Here is an 18,000-nt window from a genome sequence, read left to right as displayed (position 1 = left end):
CCCCTTGCCAACATGAATCCCGGTGCTATGTGGGTGCACAGGGAAGCCTGGTGGTTTTCCCTGAGCTGGCCTGTAATGCTGCTGGGATGTTAGAGCTGGCCAGACAAGCTGTGGCAGGCAGCTGCAGCCGGGCACATTCAGCAGCGTGCACCCAGCTCCCTCCGAGCACACAGCACTGTGCCTCAGGTTCGTTTTCTCTGCCAGCTGGCCCCTAAAGGGAACAGGAACGGGACTGGAGCTCTCCCGTAGTCCCAGCACCCTGGTGCATGGCAGCGGAGTGCCCAGCAGGACCTGGGAGCCGGGTGCAGCAGCAGCAGTGGGAAGTGGATCTGTCACAGAGTGTCTCTGAAAGGACAGTGATGGGTAGCTGGCAGCTCCCCAGCCCTGCCAGTGCTGGTCTCCGCTGCCCTGAGAGGGCTGAGGTGCACGAGGAGAACAGGGCACCAAAGGACAGTGTCGACTCAGCAGCCCTCAGAGCACAAACTCCCAGGCTGTCCTATCCTATCAGTGTCTGATTCCCACCCCAGCGACCATGCTGACGTTGTCCTTGTCAGGATGGGGTGGATGGGGTCCACTGCCGGCCCCCTTGGCTGTCTTGCACCAAACCCTGCAACTGCTGATACAGTATGTGTGGAGCTGCTGAGAGATACCAGGGGTCCAAGAGCAGGAAAAGGCACCTCTGCCATCAGGTACCCCCTGCCTCCTGAGCCCACAGAGCCCAGCCCACCCAGGGGCTGCTGGAAGAGCTCGTCCCTTGCCCACTGAGGGCAAGGGGGGACAGTGCTCTCATTCGAAGTGTGACAAAGCCCTCGGATCTCTCAGCTGCTTTCTGGCAGCCACGCAAAGGAAAGATGATGCACCTCCCGGCCTTTATGCTTTTCAAAGTCTCCCTGTGCACACAGCCTGTGCTGTAGGAGCTGATCCCCCCATCCACTTACCCCTGTTGCAGAAACACTGGGTTTATCAAACCAGAGCACAACAGGGAGAGGTGGAAATCAGTGTATGTGTGTGGAGAGGGAATGAAGCACATTCACAGGCTAAATTGCAAAGCATGCGCTACCCCCAGGGGAAAAAAAAAAAGACTATGTGAAATGAACGGAGCATTTCTGAGAGTGCTGGAAAATAGCCTCCAGCTAGCACCCATACCCAGCCTGGGAAGGGAAAAGCTTCACACCTGCTCTGAATCCTATGAAGACTGCAACAAACTAAGCCAGGAATAGAAGTCACTAACTCAATCCTTTTCCTCCTCCAAGTGAAAATCCAGCCAACTTTCTTTGCCACCCTCGCCTGCACCCATAGCAGCCTTGGTGCTATTGCAGAGCTGCAGCAGCATGTACGCGATCCCAGCTTGGCTCACGCAGCTGGTGCCAAGTTTGTCGGGCAGTGGATAACTTTGCCAGACTCTCAGGTTCCCACAGCAGAGTAAAAGAGAACAAGAATGAGCTCACACTGGGGCAGGCTGAGATGATGACCCTAGCCCCATCTATGAAGGGGAACATGAACAGATGAAACTCTCCCTAGAGGCATCACTAGCAAGAAGACGCACAAAAGCACACCTGCACTAGCCAGACGCAGCCCCGGCCAGAAGCTGCTTTCCTAGGCCCAGATGCACCGAGACAACATCTCTCTGACTCGTGTCTCGCACTTGGCTATAAATCTGTCTCCTCCTGACACTGCCCCAGGTGTACGTCTTGCCTTAAGCAACCCACTGAGAAAAGATGCTTAGCTCTGGTGAGAACAGAGCGTTCTGCAACGGGGTGTGGATGCTGGGGGGAGCGGATGGCTGTGGCTCACCCTGGAAGGTGATATCAGTCCCACTGGGTCCTTCCATGCCAGAGAGCCCTGCTGCCAGGGGCCAAGTGTGTAGGGTAGTCAGGAACATGGCTAGCACAGACGAGGGGAGCTGGCCTGCATCCAGCGCCCTCGGCCAGGACGCGACTCTGTCCCATTTCACATAAATAGAAATGCAGAGGAGGAGGGCTATTAAAAGTGTTCAGCGACCAGTGTTATCCTATTAACTGTCTCCTTTATGGCCTGACCTGCCTTGGCCAGCCCTATTTCTGATCGCATCCCCTCCTGGACTCTACTAAGGGGCATATCTTCCCCATCCCCCTCAAGGAGCTGGGGGGCAGTGACCTGGCAATGGGGGCACACATGCTCCAGGCCCAGGAGCTGTGGGGCTGCTGTGACCCAGCAGTGATCTCAGGCAGTGGGGAACCCAGAGCTCAGACAGTGCTAATGGGAGACACCTAGGTCCCACAGAGATATCTGCCCCTGGGTATCAAGAAAGGTCAGCAGAAGGTGTCAATGTCCCTTTAGGAAGGCGGTGGTTTGTTCAAGCGGCACCCAGTTTCCAAGCCAGAAGCAGCAGGCATCGTGCTAACGCTGCCATCCGAAGTAAAAAGGCTGAGAGTATTGAGGAAATCCTCCCTGAATCCCTTCCACAGTCCAGATACAGCCCCATGCTCCCAGCAGGGCTCAGAGACAGGACATTTCTGCTGTCCGCAGGGTCTCAGATACTTTCCGGCAGGACACTTGCTTTGTTTTTTCCTCTCCTTGTTCTAATCTCAGTAAGCGGGGATTTGAGAGAAGCTTGTTAAGCTTTCCAGACAGGGAACTACCGAGCAACCCCATTTGACCAAGAAATTTTCCAACCAGTAAGGAAGGAAGCGGGGGCAAGAGAGCAAGAGGAAGCAGTAGCTGTAGTCACATCCTAGGCATTTTGTATTAATTATAACATAGCTTGGGAGCTGGGTACAATGAAGAGCTTCCAGCCAGGTCCTTTCTTCCCTGGCACCTCTTTATCCAAAGTTCTGCCAGTCCTTCCCACTTGAATCCCACTGTGGCTGGGGCTAAAGATTAGCAAAGCTGGGGAAAACATGGCAGCCTTAAATCTGCGTTCACTCAGAGAGCTGGGCCAGTTCTTCACCTCTTCTCTGTGGATTGAAGGGTGGAGAGAAAGGGAGGGGAGCCTGGTGCAGCTCCTGCCAGAGTCTAGTTTGTCATCTGGCTGGCATTTGGATGCAATGGAAGGGGCTGAGTGGGAGACAGTGGAGGGACCTGAAACTTCTGGCCTGACATTAAAGACATCTCGGAGAGAGGGAAGGAGAGAGTGCTCCAACAGCAAGGGGAGAGGGACTTGCAGACAGGAGTCAGTAGGTCCTTGGGTGCAGATCCTGCCCTCCTGAAGGTTTTCATCATTCAGTCCAGAAAAAGTATGATCTGAAAAAAATACACTTTAAATATAAGAAGTGACAATTAAACTGTTTAACGTTGGAGGTTTCCGCTATGCGGGATCAGGCTATGGGTCTGCCCTTTTCCTCCCACCCTGGCTAAAAGCAACAGGGGCCTGTGAGGGAAAAGGGTCTGCACAGTGTTGCTAACTGCTGAACTGAACCAAACAAGGATATATCCAACTCTGTGGGAAAAAGCAAGGATTGTGCTGGCTATTGAGACACCGTGGCTGTTCAGATTGGCACAGAGATGGACCTGCAAAGGCGGGGTAAGCTGACTGCAGCCTCCCAAAGTATCCTGGGCATATGGCAGGGCTGAGGATGTCCTGCTCCAGGGCCAGAATTCAAGAGGCACAGGAAAGATTTAAGAGCTACCTTTGCTTCCATCTTCCCTGGGCCATCAACGAATAAGGAAAAGCTCCAACACTATTTTGGCATCTCAGCCAAAGAAACCTGGGTGAAAGAAACCCTCCTGCTTCAGATTTCGGACCAGACTTGGAGTGGTGGAAGTAGGAAAAAAACTCTTCCTTAGGCAGCCCCTGTGCCACATTTTAAAGGCCATGGTGAGATCAACTTTCTCAGCCCATCTGCTGGCTGGCTTTCCCTCCTCCAGGGTGCTCAGCATCCACAGGCAAAGGCCTGCAGGATGTCCCAGGGAAATAAGCCTCCAATTTGCATTGCCGAGCGTTGCTCCCCGAGGAGCTGGCACAGGCAGCAGATGGGCTGGTTTCTATGCTACGATCTCTCCCTGGAAGCGCAGAGAAGGGGGGCTGGAAGGTAGGAGGTGGAACCACATCCAGTCTAATTAAGGGTAATTACCATTCATCCCAGGAAACGGTAGGAGACAGAACCCACGTTCTCCTAGCCTATTAATAGCTGTCAGCAACTGCACAGATCCTGCTGGGACCCGGGGAGAGTGGAAAGCTGTGGGAAGGGATGCAGCACTGAGACACATCATGCTTCCCTGTCCCTTTCAGCGCTGGTTTTGCAGGAGGTTATTTACTCCTTCCAGGACGCCGTTTCTTTTGGCGCTTCCTCCAGGACTGCAGAAGATGCAGACCGCTTTTAGGTAGTGTTTTCAAGCAGTCACTGTAGGAAGTCACAGGACAAGAGACCCTGAGCAGGAGCAGTGGCCCCGTTCCACAGGGCTTTAGAACCTGTCCCTGGTCTTCAGCATCCTGAATTTGCTGAGCCTCCACCAGTTTGGCAACTTTCTGTGCTCCTCTGAACTTTTCACTGAAAGCATAAAAGCCCTTTAGAGGATTCCCCCTAGAGCCAAGGACAAACCTCACTAGCTCTTGCCCTAGCGAATCCCCTTTGTGTCAGGCACACATCAAACAACAAACGCCTCCTCCCAAACATAATCTTCAACTGTACCCACAGTTCTTCCCCCAGGAGAGTGCCCAAGACAGAATGAACCACATCTGACAGACTGGGTGTCTCATTTAAGGCATTAACTAGAGAAGCTGCCCCACATTTCATAAAGGACTTGAATAAAATCATGTCCTAAACCCATGTGGTGACTTCTGGCCGTCACAGTGTGATGTGAGGACAAAGGGGGCTGCCGTAGCTGCAACAGCAGAGCTGACTGGGAGGACACGCATACAGATTTTTTCCCCTTCCCCTCCTGCTGCCTCCAGATGCCACTACAAACAAACAGTCTGCTGCTTGCCACGGGCAGAAACCTCACCAGATGCATTTGTGCAGTCCCTGAGGAGACAGCTGGTGCTAGTGCCATCCCATCAGGGAGAAACCAAGAAGCAGATTATCAGAGAGAAGAGCTACTTTGCTGTGGGGTGTCTTAGTGGCTTGGCAAAGCAGGCTGAAGGAGAGAAACACACCTGGGCACCTGAGCCACTTCCTCTGCCTGGGCACTGCTATCTCACACTTGGCCGCTAGTTAGTCCGGCAAATAGTGCCAGTCCCAGCGACATCCAGCATGGATTCATTGCCATTGCCATATGGCTTCCAGCATTCCTGTGCTCTGTGCTGCTGGATCGAGGATTCCCCTTTGTGATGCTGGGGCCTCTCAGGCAGCAGCCCACAAGTGGAAGATGGGCTGCATACAATATCTTCTTTGAGAGAGGAGCAAGGCTAGGGTCTTACTGGAGCTTGTCCGTAAAAGAAACGTGCAAGGGAAGAGCTTTGCAATGACAGGGGCTGGACTGGAGGCGGAAGGGGAAGCACGAGGCCAAAGGAGAAAACCAGGACAGCAGCAGAGAAGGGAAATTCAAGAGAGGAGGCCCAGACCAAAAGGGGGAGCTCCCCAGATCAGATGTATACAGGAAATTTGGTCTTTAACCTCTGCAGGTCCCTGCAGCATGTAGGCTGTACACAGGCCACCAATCTCTTTCTCTAATTGCTCTTCAGCAACAGCAGCCTGCGGTGCCTTGTGAAAGGTTATTTGGGGATAGAACAGAAGGTTTGGAGCTCTCTGACAGAGCCTAGGCTTCTGGTGTCACAGCCGTTGAAATCACACCCAACTGCGAGCTTAAGACTTGTGCAGATAAAACTAGAGGTACTCCTTCTCTCCTCTTGTCTTCCCAGGACTTCATGGTGCTGCCTTCATCCTTACATGGTCCCTCTATCAGCAAGTCCTTATAAATACCCTCAACAAGACAAAGAAATCAGAGCTGGGGAAGCCAGGATAATCTCTTTCCAGTCCACCATGTCTAGGACACTAACAAAGCTTATCGCCCGTAAGCCATAACCCCACCTCCTGAAAGGGATCTGAAACTTTACAGGAGCAGCAGAGGATGCCCTGTGGAATACATCCCCCACACACGCAATGCACGGCAGCACCTGGCTGCTCTCCTATTTATTGTTTTGATATTAAGTCCTACTAATGTTACACTGTCCTCAAACTCCAAGCAAAGATGTTTGAGTGGATAATACATTACAGCACCGTAGAACTGCCAGGGGGAAATTTGAGATCCGACAGCTGGAAGGAGGGCAAATGGGTTTTCTAGGAGGATGATGCTCTAGTCATTAGGACGGGAAAGCAGTGCCTTTTCCCATCTTAGATGTGAACAGGCGGAATAGGAATGGGTGTCTTACTCTCCACTTAAGTCAGCTGCACCATGGCATTTGAGGAGCAACAGCGTCTGCCACTGCACAACCTGCTGGAAATGCATGCTAATGTATGCACGCACAGAAATAAATGCTAAGGTAATAATGAGATAAAGAGCTAACATGGGCATTTTTTAGATACCCCTGTCTGTTTTCAGCATATGATTCAACACCTGACAGCAGTACTTGGACAATATTCTTTCTGGGATCTGGTCACTCTGGGCAGACACAGCTGGACCCCCCTGGACCACTAGTCTTCAAAATATGACATTCACATCACATTAGCCATGAGACGAGCTAAAGACTTTCCTGTTGCTGGCTCGTTGGACGCTCAGCTCGGAAACTGAGCACAGTTGTGGGGAAAACTCAGAGGGGCTATTTCTGTGGGTCCAGTCCTGCTTCCTGTGCTTACAATGAGGAGTCAAACTGAATTCATGAATAAGTGCATGGAAATCAATGCAGGAGAAAATATTTATGGTTATATATTGCCCTCATTCCTGCTTTCAGAGATCTCAAAAGCTGAAGAAGTGCTCCCAGAATTAACATTCAGTGTGGGACCACAGTGTTCACAAAGGGCCTGGAAAGGGTGCTGACACGCTCACTATGTTAAACACAAGCTTGAATCACAAGCTGTGTCACTGTCTTCTCTGCAGCTGAAGGAGTGACAGAATCAGGCCACACCTAGAAACAAAAGTAAATTAGTACTAAAGTCTCAGCCCTTTGAAACTCACAAGGCAGGCTTCAAAATCTTGATTTTTTTAAATCCTAAATGTCTTTCCACGTATTGTTTTGCTACTGAGCCTGTAGGGTAACCTTGGATCAGATGTGTAACAGTGTCTTGATGACTAGAGGATGTATTTTAAGTGAAAGTCAGTGCAGCTGCCCAAAAACACCAACTATCATGGGATTCCCCAACAAATCAGAAGAGCTGGCAACAATATTATACACGCTCCCACGGGGCACGCACCGGCTAGGCTTGTGATGTACTCACCACTGAGCGCATCAGCATTTTGAAAGAACAAAAGAAAGTCACGTTTCAGTCTGAAAATGTGCTGGTAAGTACTGACATGCTTAGATCTGAGAAACGGAGAAAAGGAGATGCACGCTTTGCTCCCTTTCTCTATCTCGTATTTCTCACAGTATTATGTGTGTGGCCGCTGTTTTGCTTAGGATTCAGGTCTTTCCCATACCCTGCAAGAGGGTGCTTAGCAGCAGAATGAAAAAAGAGCGGACCAGGGAGCGCAGAGAGAGGTGGGCAGGAAGCGGAGGGACTGAGATGTTGGTGCACCTCGGCTCGGCTGGCTTCTTGTGGCGTTCTCAGATCTGGGCCCCTCCCAAAACCATTTAAACCCCAGTGATGGGGAGAAAAACAAGACGCCGAACAAGGCAGTGCCATACCTATGGCCTGTCATTCAAAAGCAACTTACTGCCCCAGAATGTGAGGTCTTGCAGCAAGCCAGTTTCAGGAGCCGCTGGCGTTATCTTCAGTAAAAAAAGTAATTGCAAATAAGGACGAGCTTTAAAATAAAAATGTGCGACAAAGCAAGTGTTTTCAGTACAGCAAAGAAATCAGCTTTTGGATGCTGGTGTCCAACCCCCGGAGGGAAATTGTTTGCCCCGCTCTTGCCGTGTGGCCTAGAGAGGCCGCAGCAGCGGGGAGGGGGGGGCCGTGGCAGATGTCCTACCGGCAGGCCAAGAGGAAGGCCCCGAGCCCGCCGTGGGGGGTGGCAGGGATTTTGGTGGTTGGCTCGCCCGCTCTCCCTCTGCCGGAAGCCGGAATTGCCCTCAGGGCCCAGCAGGGTGGCCCGGTGGCGCTAGGCTGCAGCAGCGGGATGGGGGGGACGGGAGGGGGTGACGGTGGAGCGGTTACCCCAGGCCCCCTCCCGCTGCCGCCCGCCGGCCCTTCGCCACCTCGCCTGCCGCGCAGCAGACGGGACCGCTTCGCCCCTCCGAGCAGCCCGCGGCCTGGGCTCGGGGCGCCAGGCCGGAGCGGCGTCTCTCTCCGGGGACCCCCCCCTCCGCCGCACACCGCATGGCCCCCCCGACTGCCCCCCCCACCCCGCGCCCCGGCTGCCCCTAGCAACGGCGGCGTCCCCGGCGACGAGGAGGACGCCGGCCGGCGGCGGCGGAGGAGGCCTGGGCGGCCGCCCAGGTGAGGGGCTGGGGGCCGGGCAGCGGCGGAGGCCGGTGTCGGGGGGCACGGAGACCCTCCGGGGCCTCCGCGGAGGGCAAGCGGCCTCGCCGGACCCAGCCAGGAGCTGCCCGGCGCGGTGAGGGCCGCCGCCGGGGGAGGGCGGAGGGGCCGCAGCCCCCTTTTGGCGGCACGCCTGGGGGCTGCGGGTGAAGGAGGAAGGGGTGCGGGCCCCCCGCCGGCCCCCATGGCGCCGGGCTGTCCGCCTCAGCGGGGCTGGGCCTCCCCCGCCACAATTTCAGCCTCCCCCGCCACAATTTCAGCCTCCCCACCGAAGTCAGGCGGGGTCGTCAAGGTCTCGGGGCAGGAGGTGTCCGTTTCGGTGCTTACCTCCCATTTTATGACACCGACGGCTGGGGTCGGCCAGGGCCTGATGCTTTCAGCCTGTCCGCTAGGCAGAGCTTAGTAAAAGTTGTGTTTTAAGGAGGTCTCTGCTAATAGGATGTCATTCAGCTGACAGAGCGTATTACCAGCATGTTGCAGTGCGTGAGCTTGACTTTTTATTAAAAATAATAATAATTTTAAAAAGCCTGTCCGCTTGCTATAATAACATGGACTTGCTGGTCATTAATACAAATTAGCCAAGCTCTGGTATAAATGAGGAGTCTGTAGTTGTGACACACTCCCTACCAGGGCAGATCTCAGTAGAGTGCCTTTTAAAGCCAGTCCATTTGAAGATTAGATCTGCCTTCACTTATTTGCCAAGATCTGAATTCAAGCCTCTAACTTTAATTTTTTTTTCTTTCCCTGCGGGAGCTGATTATTACCCTGGGTGCCCTCCGGCGCGGTGCCTGCCTGCGCCGCACACTGGTACTGCTCTCCGCGGGTCTGGGAGAGGAGAGAAGCGAGACCAGACCTCGGCAGAGAAACGCCTTTTGCCATTAGGGACCCTGACACTCACAGGGTAAGGAGCCGCTCTGGAAGGGGATCAGTGGGGAGAAGGAAGGAACATGCTCTGCTTATTAAAAGCACAGGCCTATGATTTTGGATCTTGGCTCTGTTCACAGCGTTTTCGCAGGCTCCCAGCATCCTCTGACTTGTCTCAATAATCTTGTTTCCTCTGTGGACACCCCATTACAGTTCACAGTTAGTTGGAGAGGCAGAACTGGAGAAAAACACTGTTCTTCATAACTGTTATTGATAAACTGACCAATCTAGTGAGGTTTTTTCTCTCTTTGGGATTCTGCAGAGGAGCCTTGCTGGGAGGAGAGAATATAAGGTTCCTCTCAGCAGGCATTTCAGAGAGCTGGACTAGTACCTTTAACTGAGGGTTGAGCTTTTGGAAGCAGCCAGATGTTTTCCTTACCTCTCAGCAAATACCTCCTTTCTGGATCTCCAGGGGTTGGCATGATGTGGCCAGCTGTGCAGACTAGCAAGGGCTACAACGGGCAATGCTCAGTTCCTCAACTGTTTTCATGTTTCAGAAAGGTTCTTACCTGGACAGGGTGTCTGATATGTTGACAGTTATCCAGGACCAGATTGTTGCCCCTTGGCACCTGTCATATTGCAGTGACAACACTAACGTATTCCCAAATGGCTGGCTAACCTAGTTCTGCCTGATCGCTGCTCATTTCCAGGCTATTTGAAACTAAATGGATCCCTCATCTGGCATGCATTGTTTTCTTTACTTAAGGCCCGTTCCAGAGACTCAGGCTCTTTAAGAGTCTGCAGTATGCTTTCCTAATGCAAACTTAGCATCAGCCTTTCTACGTAAGCGAAAGGGAGCATCACATGTCACTGCTGGTGGTAGCAGGAGTAGCAGTGCTAGCCTGTATTCAGGCTCTTTTGCTGATGTCTCAGCTAGCCTATGCAGAGTAGACGTAACAACACAATGGCAAAGACACCTGAAGTTCACCTAGCATTTCCAGAATGCTGCAGCAAGGACGTGAGAACTTTTCTCAGTGTCCGGGTAGACCAAGCTTCAACGTGAATGCAATCTCAGCTAGAGCACAACCATACTCAAGAAGAATTTCCCCTACATTTACAAACTCTCCAGTTAGCAGGGCCTTTACAGTCATTCAGTTTCTTGGCTCAACATATTCTGGTAGGGGGCATCAGCCAAATGTCACCAATTTCCACATGACTCTTCTTAGTGGTCTGTCTGGGCTTTGGTGTCGTTCAAAAAAGCAGAAAACTTTTCTGTTTGAGCAGATGTCCTATTTGCAGATCAAAACAGGTGGGACTGAAGAACCAAAATGTTAGGTAGCAATGTAAGTTGGCTACGTGAATGGAATCCTGAAAGATTTGCTTCTTCTGGGGAAAGGAAATGTGATTTTTTTTTTAGAAATTTCAGTATATTTACCTTTCAGCCTAATCCGTATGTTAAATTATATAAACTAGGAATTTACTACATGTCCCCACTCATTGTATATTATTTAATAAAGCCTTTGCAGGATAGGTGACTTAAGTTTTAGAGTGGGTGGGAAGGAGCATGTGTTATTGCTGTTGACTTGGCTTACTGATAGTCAGTGAATTACAACACTTCTCTAGTGTTTAAATATATGCTCAGCAAATCCAGCCATGGGAACTGGCTTGGCATGTTAGCTCTGGCTTTATGAAGTTCCTAAAGCCAAGACAGAGGGGATGCAATAGTGAAAGCAACCCTTCCCCCAGACTGCATATTTGGACATCCAGACCCACAGAGGCTCACAGAAAACCAAGGTGATGAAGGCAAGCAGTGGTGAGTGGCTACTGTGCTGAGGGTGGTGTGAATTGATTCAGTGTGATCAATGACTCAGTGTCAGACTCAGCCCTCCCCAACACCTCAGTCTTGAGGTTGATTCAGACACCTTGTGGGCTAGTTATTACACACTAACAGCCTTCCTCTTGCTAGATTCGTGTGCACGCTGAATGCTGAGTGGGAACGGCAGAGTCAGAGGAGCTGACTTGGTGTAGAGCTCAGGTACAGACAAAAGTCCTCAGCAGATGGGCCACAAACACCAAGCTGTATTCTGCAGCCTCACATTTGGGATCAGCTTACATTGAGATTAGTCCTCATCTAGGTAACCTCACACACCAGGCAACCATCACTCAATGGATTTCATCCAATGTACCGAGGGGTCGTACTGATTTCTAGAGCTGGGTTTCTGCTCTGCCTGAGGACAGGGGTTGTGTCTCCCGCTTGGCCTGCAGGAGGCCATCTGGCAGTCTTGCATGCGCTGTGGGTTACTTTCTAAAAATCGATCTACCATCAGTAAACTGGCAATCAGATTATTTGCTGGAATACAGCCATGAAATAATCCTAGGCCATCAATGCTGCACTAGCTTTTCCTAACAGCTGGCCTTTAAAGATTGCTCCCAGAAGGTCAGAAAGGTCATCAGAAGCCCCAGTCAGCTGGGACTGGCCTGGGGGGCACAGTTACACAGATGCTTTTTGAATAGGATGAAGGACTGAGCAAGAAGAAAACATTTTTCCCAGGCACCTCTCCTCTTTCAGTGCCACCTCACCGCCGTCTGGCTGTGCTTTCCCTTTCCACTAAAGACGGCCAGCATTAAGAGCTGGGTTTTTAGCTGGGTCAATGTGTTGTGTTCTCTTTCCCCTCAGTGGTAGCTTGCCGTCACAGCACCTTCCTTTGGGGGCAGGGAGCTCTTCAAACACATGGTTGCCACTTCTCATTTTGGACCAGTCACATTGCATCCATTCCCTCCCCTTCCCCATCTCTCCTTCTTCAGAACAAAGCCCCTTTTTCTATGGCCTTTGCCTTTGTCATCCTTTCACCAAAGCCTAATGGGAGACATAACCTGCCTGCCTCAGCGTCCTTCATCCTCCTGCTTTGTGATGGAGGAACCCCTGCCACTGCCATCTCCCTCATCCTTATTTCCTGACTCTCATTCTGAAAAGATCATTCTTTTCTAGGATCTGCTGAAAATGCATTTAAAGAAGCCTTTGCTGACACACTTGCTGCAGTAGATATGAATCATTTTGCTTTGCTCTTCTAGTTCCTGGCATGTCACAGATCTTTTGCACATTCCTTTGTAGGCCCTTTCATCGGATGTCTTTTGGAGGGGGAAGGAGCAAAGGGAGGAAAGCTAGCAAAGCCTACTACAAAGCTTTCGGGAAAAGAGGGGCTTGTGCCGACTGAGGCAGCACAAACTGGGACTTCAGGGGAAAAGGAAGCAGCCTCATGCAAGGGAAGAAAATGAGGCATTTGATCTGGGGAGCACCATCTGGCTCTTGCCCTCCGTAAAGGAGGAGCTGTTTGCAATCAAAGCACTGTTCATCTGAGGGATATTGTGGCACAACACACTACATGGCTATCAGCCTCTGTGTAGGATGTTGTCACAGGATCCTTCGACTCTATCATGGTGCAGGGCCCCCTCTGCCCCAAGGCTTCCCCTTGGTCTTGTAGGAAGCTGCCCTTGCCTCTGGCACTGCCAGCAATGCAATCTCAGCTAGAGCATAACTAGACTCAAGAAGAATTTCCCCTACGCTTGCAAACTCTCCAGTTAACAGGGCCTTTACAGTCATTCAGTTTCAACAGCCTGGTGCTGTTTTCACATGCCCTGGAATCTCTAACTATCCTTCTCCCTTTCAAGCAGCTCCCTTGAAATTCAGTTCCTCATAATGACTCTCTTGTTCTTATGAGCCTCTTTCCTCTCCCACTAAACTGTAGCCCTGTTATGTCCAGTTACCCCCAATACATATTTAGCATAGGTCTGGGCACCTTGCGACAGGCTTGCCAAGCCTGGGCAACGCTGTCGAATCCAGGACCCAGAAGGCAGAAGAAGAGCCTTCTGCTTCCTGGTGTCTCCTCTGACTCTTTCAGACTGGTGGGGTTGGTGAGGGAACCATTAGGACTTCCAGACAATAATCATACATGTCCGATAATGAAGGCTGAGAGTGCTGGTCCTGAGGTAGGGGTAGGAAATAGCAAAAGGGAAGATCTAGTCTGGGAAAGCTTTGCAGAGCTAACAGGACTTGGGCATCCTGCCTTCTGCTCTAGCCTGGTTCTTTTAGCTCATATCTGCTTATCTTCAATGTGGGTCTGAATAGAACTGACCCACCTCATCAGTTAATGGATGTTTGGAAGGAGTTCAGCTGGTAATTAATTGTGAAAGGCGGAAAAAAATGAATATATGTATAGTAAGCATCTATCTTTACAGAGTCATAAGAGCAGGCATATTGGAACAAATGTGGATTATCTGGCCCAGTATCCCATTTCTCACAGTGACCAGATGCAAGTATACATGTTGCTTCCCTCCAGCATTCTCCCCACCTCCGACCATTTTCAACTCATACCGAGCCAGATGTAGTTTCTGTGTGTTTAATCATTCTCAAAGGGGTTTATCTTCCATGAACTTGTCCAGTCTCTACTGAAACCGCCACAGATTTTCAACATCCACAATATCCTGTGGCAAGAAACTCCCCAGCGTAACTACAGATGGTGTGAAGAACCATCTCTTTTCTGTGTTTTGAACCCAGCTCCTGCCACCTTCACTTAAGGCCCTTATTTCTTTTATTGGAAAAGACAGTAAGCAACCCTTTCCTGTCCTCCCTCTTCAATAGCACTTTGAATTAACACCACATTATTATCTGTTTATTACATGTAGCACCTAGAGATGTCTTTGTGCTGGGCACTATACAAAGATAAGGCTAAATAATAGTCGCTGTGCTGCAGTGCTCCCAGTCCAAGAAAAGGCAAAAGCAGGCAAAGGGCAGGGGAAAAGTGCATCACAAAAGAGTAATGTGAGCAAAGTATTCTTATTGCTTGGCCTTTTACTAAAATTATCTTTTTCTGTTCCAGGCAGTCCAGTTGGAAAACGTGGTGGTGACTTCTGATCTCAAGCAATTTTTCTCCAGCTTCTCCTGAAGGAGAAGTGGGACCTGAGCAGGATGCAGGAGCCAGTGGCTGGTGATGTGAGCACAGCCCTTCCCACATTCCCATCCCAGGCCAGCTTCGCTGCTGATTCATCCTGTATACAGCGCATCATTGCTGAGGATCCTGAGTGGTCCCTCGTCATTGTCCCACAGCTCACCGAGCTCTGCCTCCAGCACATCATTCGAAATTTTGAAAGTAAGCAGGAGTGCCTCTCGCCTGGGACACACAGAGAGACAGCATCTCTTTTGGGAAGCAGGGGGTCAACAGAGCAGGCAGATGCATCTGAAAGTCACAGAGGGTGGTACCCAGCCCTGCCAGAGAAACAGATGGGGAAAAACATCTCCTCAAGCAGCTAGTTAAGCAAGCTATTTAGTTGCTAAGCATGTACTTGCACACTCCAGGGACACTCCAGAGGACATTAGTCCTCTGGGCTGCTATCCAGGATGTGACTCTGCCCTAACCTTGTCCTATCATTTCTTCTTCCTTCCATGGTCTGCTGGACTCACTACCTCAACTGTGACCAGGACTGTGAAGCTGCTATTTCCTTCTCTTGATTCATACATACATTATGGTAGTACTCAAGGATAGAGCTCCCATTGTGCTGAGTGCTGTACAAAGAGATGTAGAAATACTCCCTGCTCCAAAGAACCCTCATCTCAGAATTCATATTGTACTCACAGTTTCAGGCCTTCTCCACAGCTTTTGGTGGTGATGTGATAAGTCATGTCCCCAGGCAGGGAAAGTGCTTTTGAGGCAGGTGGACTGATGAAACACATAGAAAAACATAGAAAGGGTGTCTCATCTGGGAAGCGAGTGGGAGGAGGAAAGACAGGACCTACCTGTGTTTTTGGCTGACTTAGTGGAGTTGTAGCAAAAACCAAAGATAGGTATAAGGGTATGTTCACACTGGAACTATAATACAGTATAGAGAAGCTCAGCGCTGCCTTAGGTCCCAGCTGGGAGACCTTCCAAGTCCTTTCAGTTTGATCAGTCAGCCTGATGCCAAACGGATTGGACCGACAGTGCATGCATGTAAGTGTGCTCAGTCTCTTGGAGTCCCTCATACCAGCGTCTGACCTGTGCAGCTGCATCTTGCCCACTGCTGTTGCCTGAGTGAGCCAGACTGAAGCTAGTCTACTTATGCCAACATGTGTCTCACCTCTGCTTGCATTGTGAGCCTTTGCAGAGAAGGTCACTGCAGTGCCAGCTCTCTTATTGGAGAAGAGACTCCGGGAAGAGCCTCTGGTAAAACTCTGCACGTCCTTAGGAAGAAAATGCCCCAGAGAGAGAAAAAATATAAGACTAACCCCACTTTGTGTCTAAGAATTTGACTTCCCATGTGCAGACAGGCCTCTCCACTGATAAGGTCTGTGATTCAACACATACATGTACCTGTCACCAAGTATTCATGGTGTATATACACATTGCTTTTCTCTGGTATCTCTTACCACAAAGAACTTCCACCAGAGAAAAGTCAGCTGACACTCAAAGCAAGGGACTGAGGAGAGAAAGCTCCTGGGAAAGGAGAACCCTTATTTAAATAGGGTGGATCTGAAGGCTAAGATAAAGTGCGTCTTAGTGGGAAGGAATCAGGAATCAGTTTGGAGTAAGACAGACACCTGAGTTAAGATGAAAAGACGAGGACTTGTATGAAAAGCAAACAGACAGTTCACTTCTCAAATATCATCCTTTAATACGGTTAGAATCCACAGGGGAAAAGTTCAGCAAATGACAAGTCAAATTCTGCCATTACTGTAAGCCTAGAATAGTTGTGTTAGTGGCAGCAGTCTTTCTCTGAACATAAACTGAATTAAAACCAAAGTTAAACTGATGATCTGGATTTAGAGTGCTGGAAAGCAGATCCTTTCAAGATCTATTCAAAACTATATGCAAATTCCCAACTACAGGTCAATAACTTTAGTCAGGACCTTGTTTGTGGTACCCAACTTTGGTGGTTGCAGAGACAGGAGCTAAGTTCCTGATGCGGTCTCCAAATATTATGAGAGTAAATTCAATTACGGTGATATTTTACAGTAAAAGATAGAAATCCTACACAAAAATGAGTCATTTTCTGCCAGCTTAGTTCCCTGCACCGACTAAAGGTAACTGAGAAGGGAGCCAGTATCAGTAGAGGGGAGGGCATGAACACACAGCTGAGGGTCTGGACAGAACCTTGGCCTACAGGTGCCATGGGCCTACAGCCCAGAGCAACCTCTCCTCCTCTCCATCCCCTCCAGATAACCCTATTATGGACTGTCTTCTGCCTGAGCACCAAAGGAAGGTGCTGGACAAGCTCTCCACTGGACTTCCACTAACTGTGACTGCCAATCTAATACGTGATGAGGACTACTGGAAGAGGTGCTGCACTCAGCGCTGGCAAGTGTGCGATGTCTCCAACTATGGAGATAGCTGGAAGCGGATGTTCTTCGAACGTCACCTGGAGAATATCCTGAAATGTTTCATCCCTAACATCACGGACCCCAACCAGGTCCTGGAGCTCATCCCACTCTGCAAAGAGTATGTGCGGAAACTGGAGGTTGATCAGTTCCTTCCCCCAGTGAAGCTGGATCAAAAGGAGGAGGAAGATGACTTCTCCGATTCCGGGAGTGACTTTGAGCTCAGTGAAGCCTCCATGCATCACTATGACCTGGGAGTCCTCATTACTGCTCTCCCTCATCTTGAAGAGCTTATTCTTACTTATGGTGTGAAGGACTGTGGCATGAACTTTGAGTGGAACCTCTTTAACTTCACCCACCAGGACTGTTACAACCTGGCTGTTGCCTTGAAGAAGTGCCACAACTTGAAAGTAATGTATCCCAAACTGAACCTTTATTCCTCAGCTAGATCTTCAAATCGTCTGGGGAAAGAAACCTAGGGACTAGGTTTGCTTCCTGGCCACTTCTAGTCTCGCCAGCCTAGTGGGTTGTTTGTAAGCATCTGGCTCAAATACTCTGCCTCTCTGGGACAAGTCTGTGTTAGTCAGTAGAGAGCAGTGTCATCCAAGTGGCAGCCTTCAGTACCGGTTTAGACAGGTCCATAGCTGCTGAAGTCCCTAGAGCTGCACCAGCCTTGACTGAGCTGAGTGAAATGTCAGGGCATGAAGATTCATTCCCCTTTAGACACGCTGTCTTGTAGCAGGGCAGCACCTTTCCCTTTGCCATTTCCAGTCTGGCAGAGTGAAGAGAAGTTGACTTGCTGGCCTAGTGATGAGTATGTTGTTTCGTATATGTTCGTGTTAGAACAGATTGCCCCAGGGTCAGTAAGCAAAACATTTGCTCCTTCAAAAAACATTCCCTGTAGCCAGAGAGAGAGCGGCATTCCTGTTTTAACTCCTCACATAGTTCTGGGAGGAAGGAGAGGAGAAGCCCAGAGATGGTTTTTCGTAAGGACAGTTTTTGGTGGTTTATGCTCAGTAAATACCTATCAGAATGCCCCAGAGCAGCTGAGACCCCCCAAGAAGAGCATGGGGGAAATATTCACATTTTCCCTAGAGTGGTGAGGCTTATTTTTTCTAGACACTAACATAATCTTAAGTTCTATGACCATTACAGTACAGAATGTCCATGGACGTTGCTGTCTAGAGAGCACCCAGAGAAAGCTGGCTGCACGCTTCCCTCACATATTGGCATGCTTTGGGAAACATCCTTCTAATTGGCTTCCAGAACAGAAATCACTTCTCATGGAACTAT

General features: G+C 50.2%; 2 protein-coding genes across 3 annotated transcripts in view; one reads left to right on the top strand and one right to left on the bottom strand.

Annotated features, from left to right (window-relative positions):
- The window catches only part of LOC104151703 (regulator of G-protein signaling 22-like), a 53,704-nt gene that overhangs the window by 19,169 nt on the left and 16,535 nt on the right, over positions 1–18,000 (bottom strand). The window lies entirely within an intron of this gene.
- TCTE1 (t-complex-associated-testis-expressed 1) overlaps positions 8,669–18,000 on the top strand; it is a 14,667-nt gene continuing 5,335 nt past the window's right edge. Inside the window, exons 1-3 of one of the 2 annotated variants that reach the window (XM_068939531.1) lie at positions 8,669–9,396; positions 14,237–14,506; positions 16,549–17,117. In XM_068939531.1, coding sequence (XP_068795632.1) covers positions 14,326–14,506; positions 16,549–17,117 — 750 coding nt within the window. In that variant the 5' untranslated portion in view covers positions 8,669–9,396; positions 14,237–14,325. Of the gene's footprint in view, positions 9,397–14,061; positions 14,507–16,548; positions 17,118–18,000 lie in introns of those variants that run through there. The other variant, XM_009686702.2, reaches the window with a different exon arrangement.

This window comes from Struthio camelus, chromosome 3 (assembly GCF_040807025.1).
Source record: "Struthio camelus isolate bStrCam1 chromosome 3, bStrCam1.hap1, whole genome shotgun sequence".
Taxonomy (NCBI): domain Eukaryota; kingdom Metazoa; phylum Chordata; class Aves; order Struthioniformes; family Struthionidae; genus Struthio; species Struthio camelus.
This window is presented reverse-complemented; position numbering and strand designations above follow the sequence as displayed.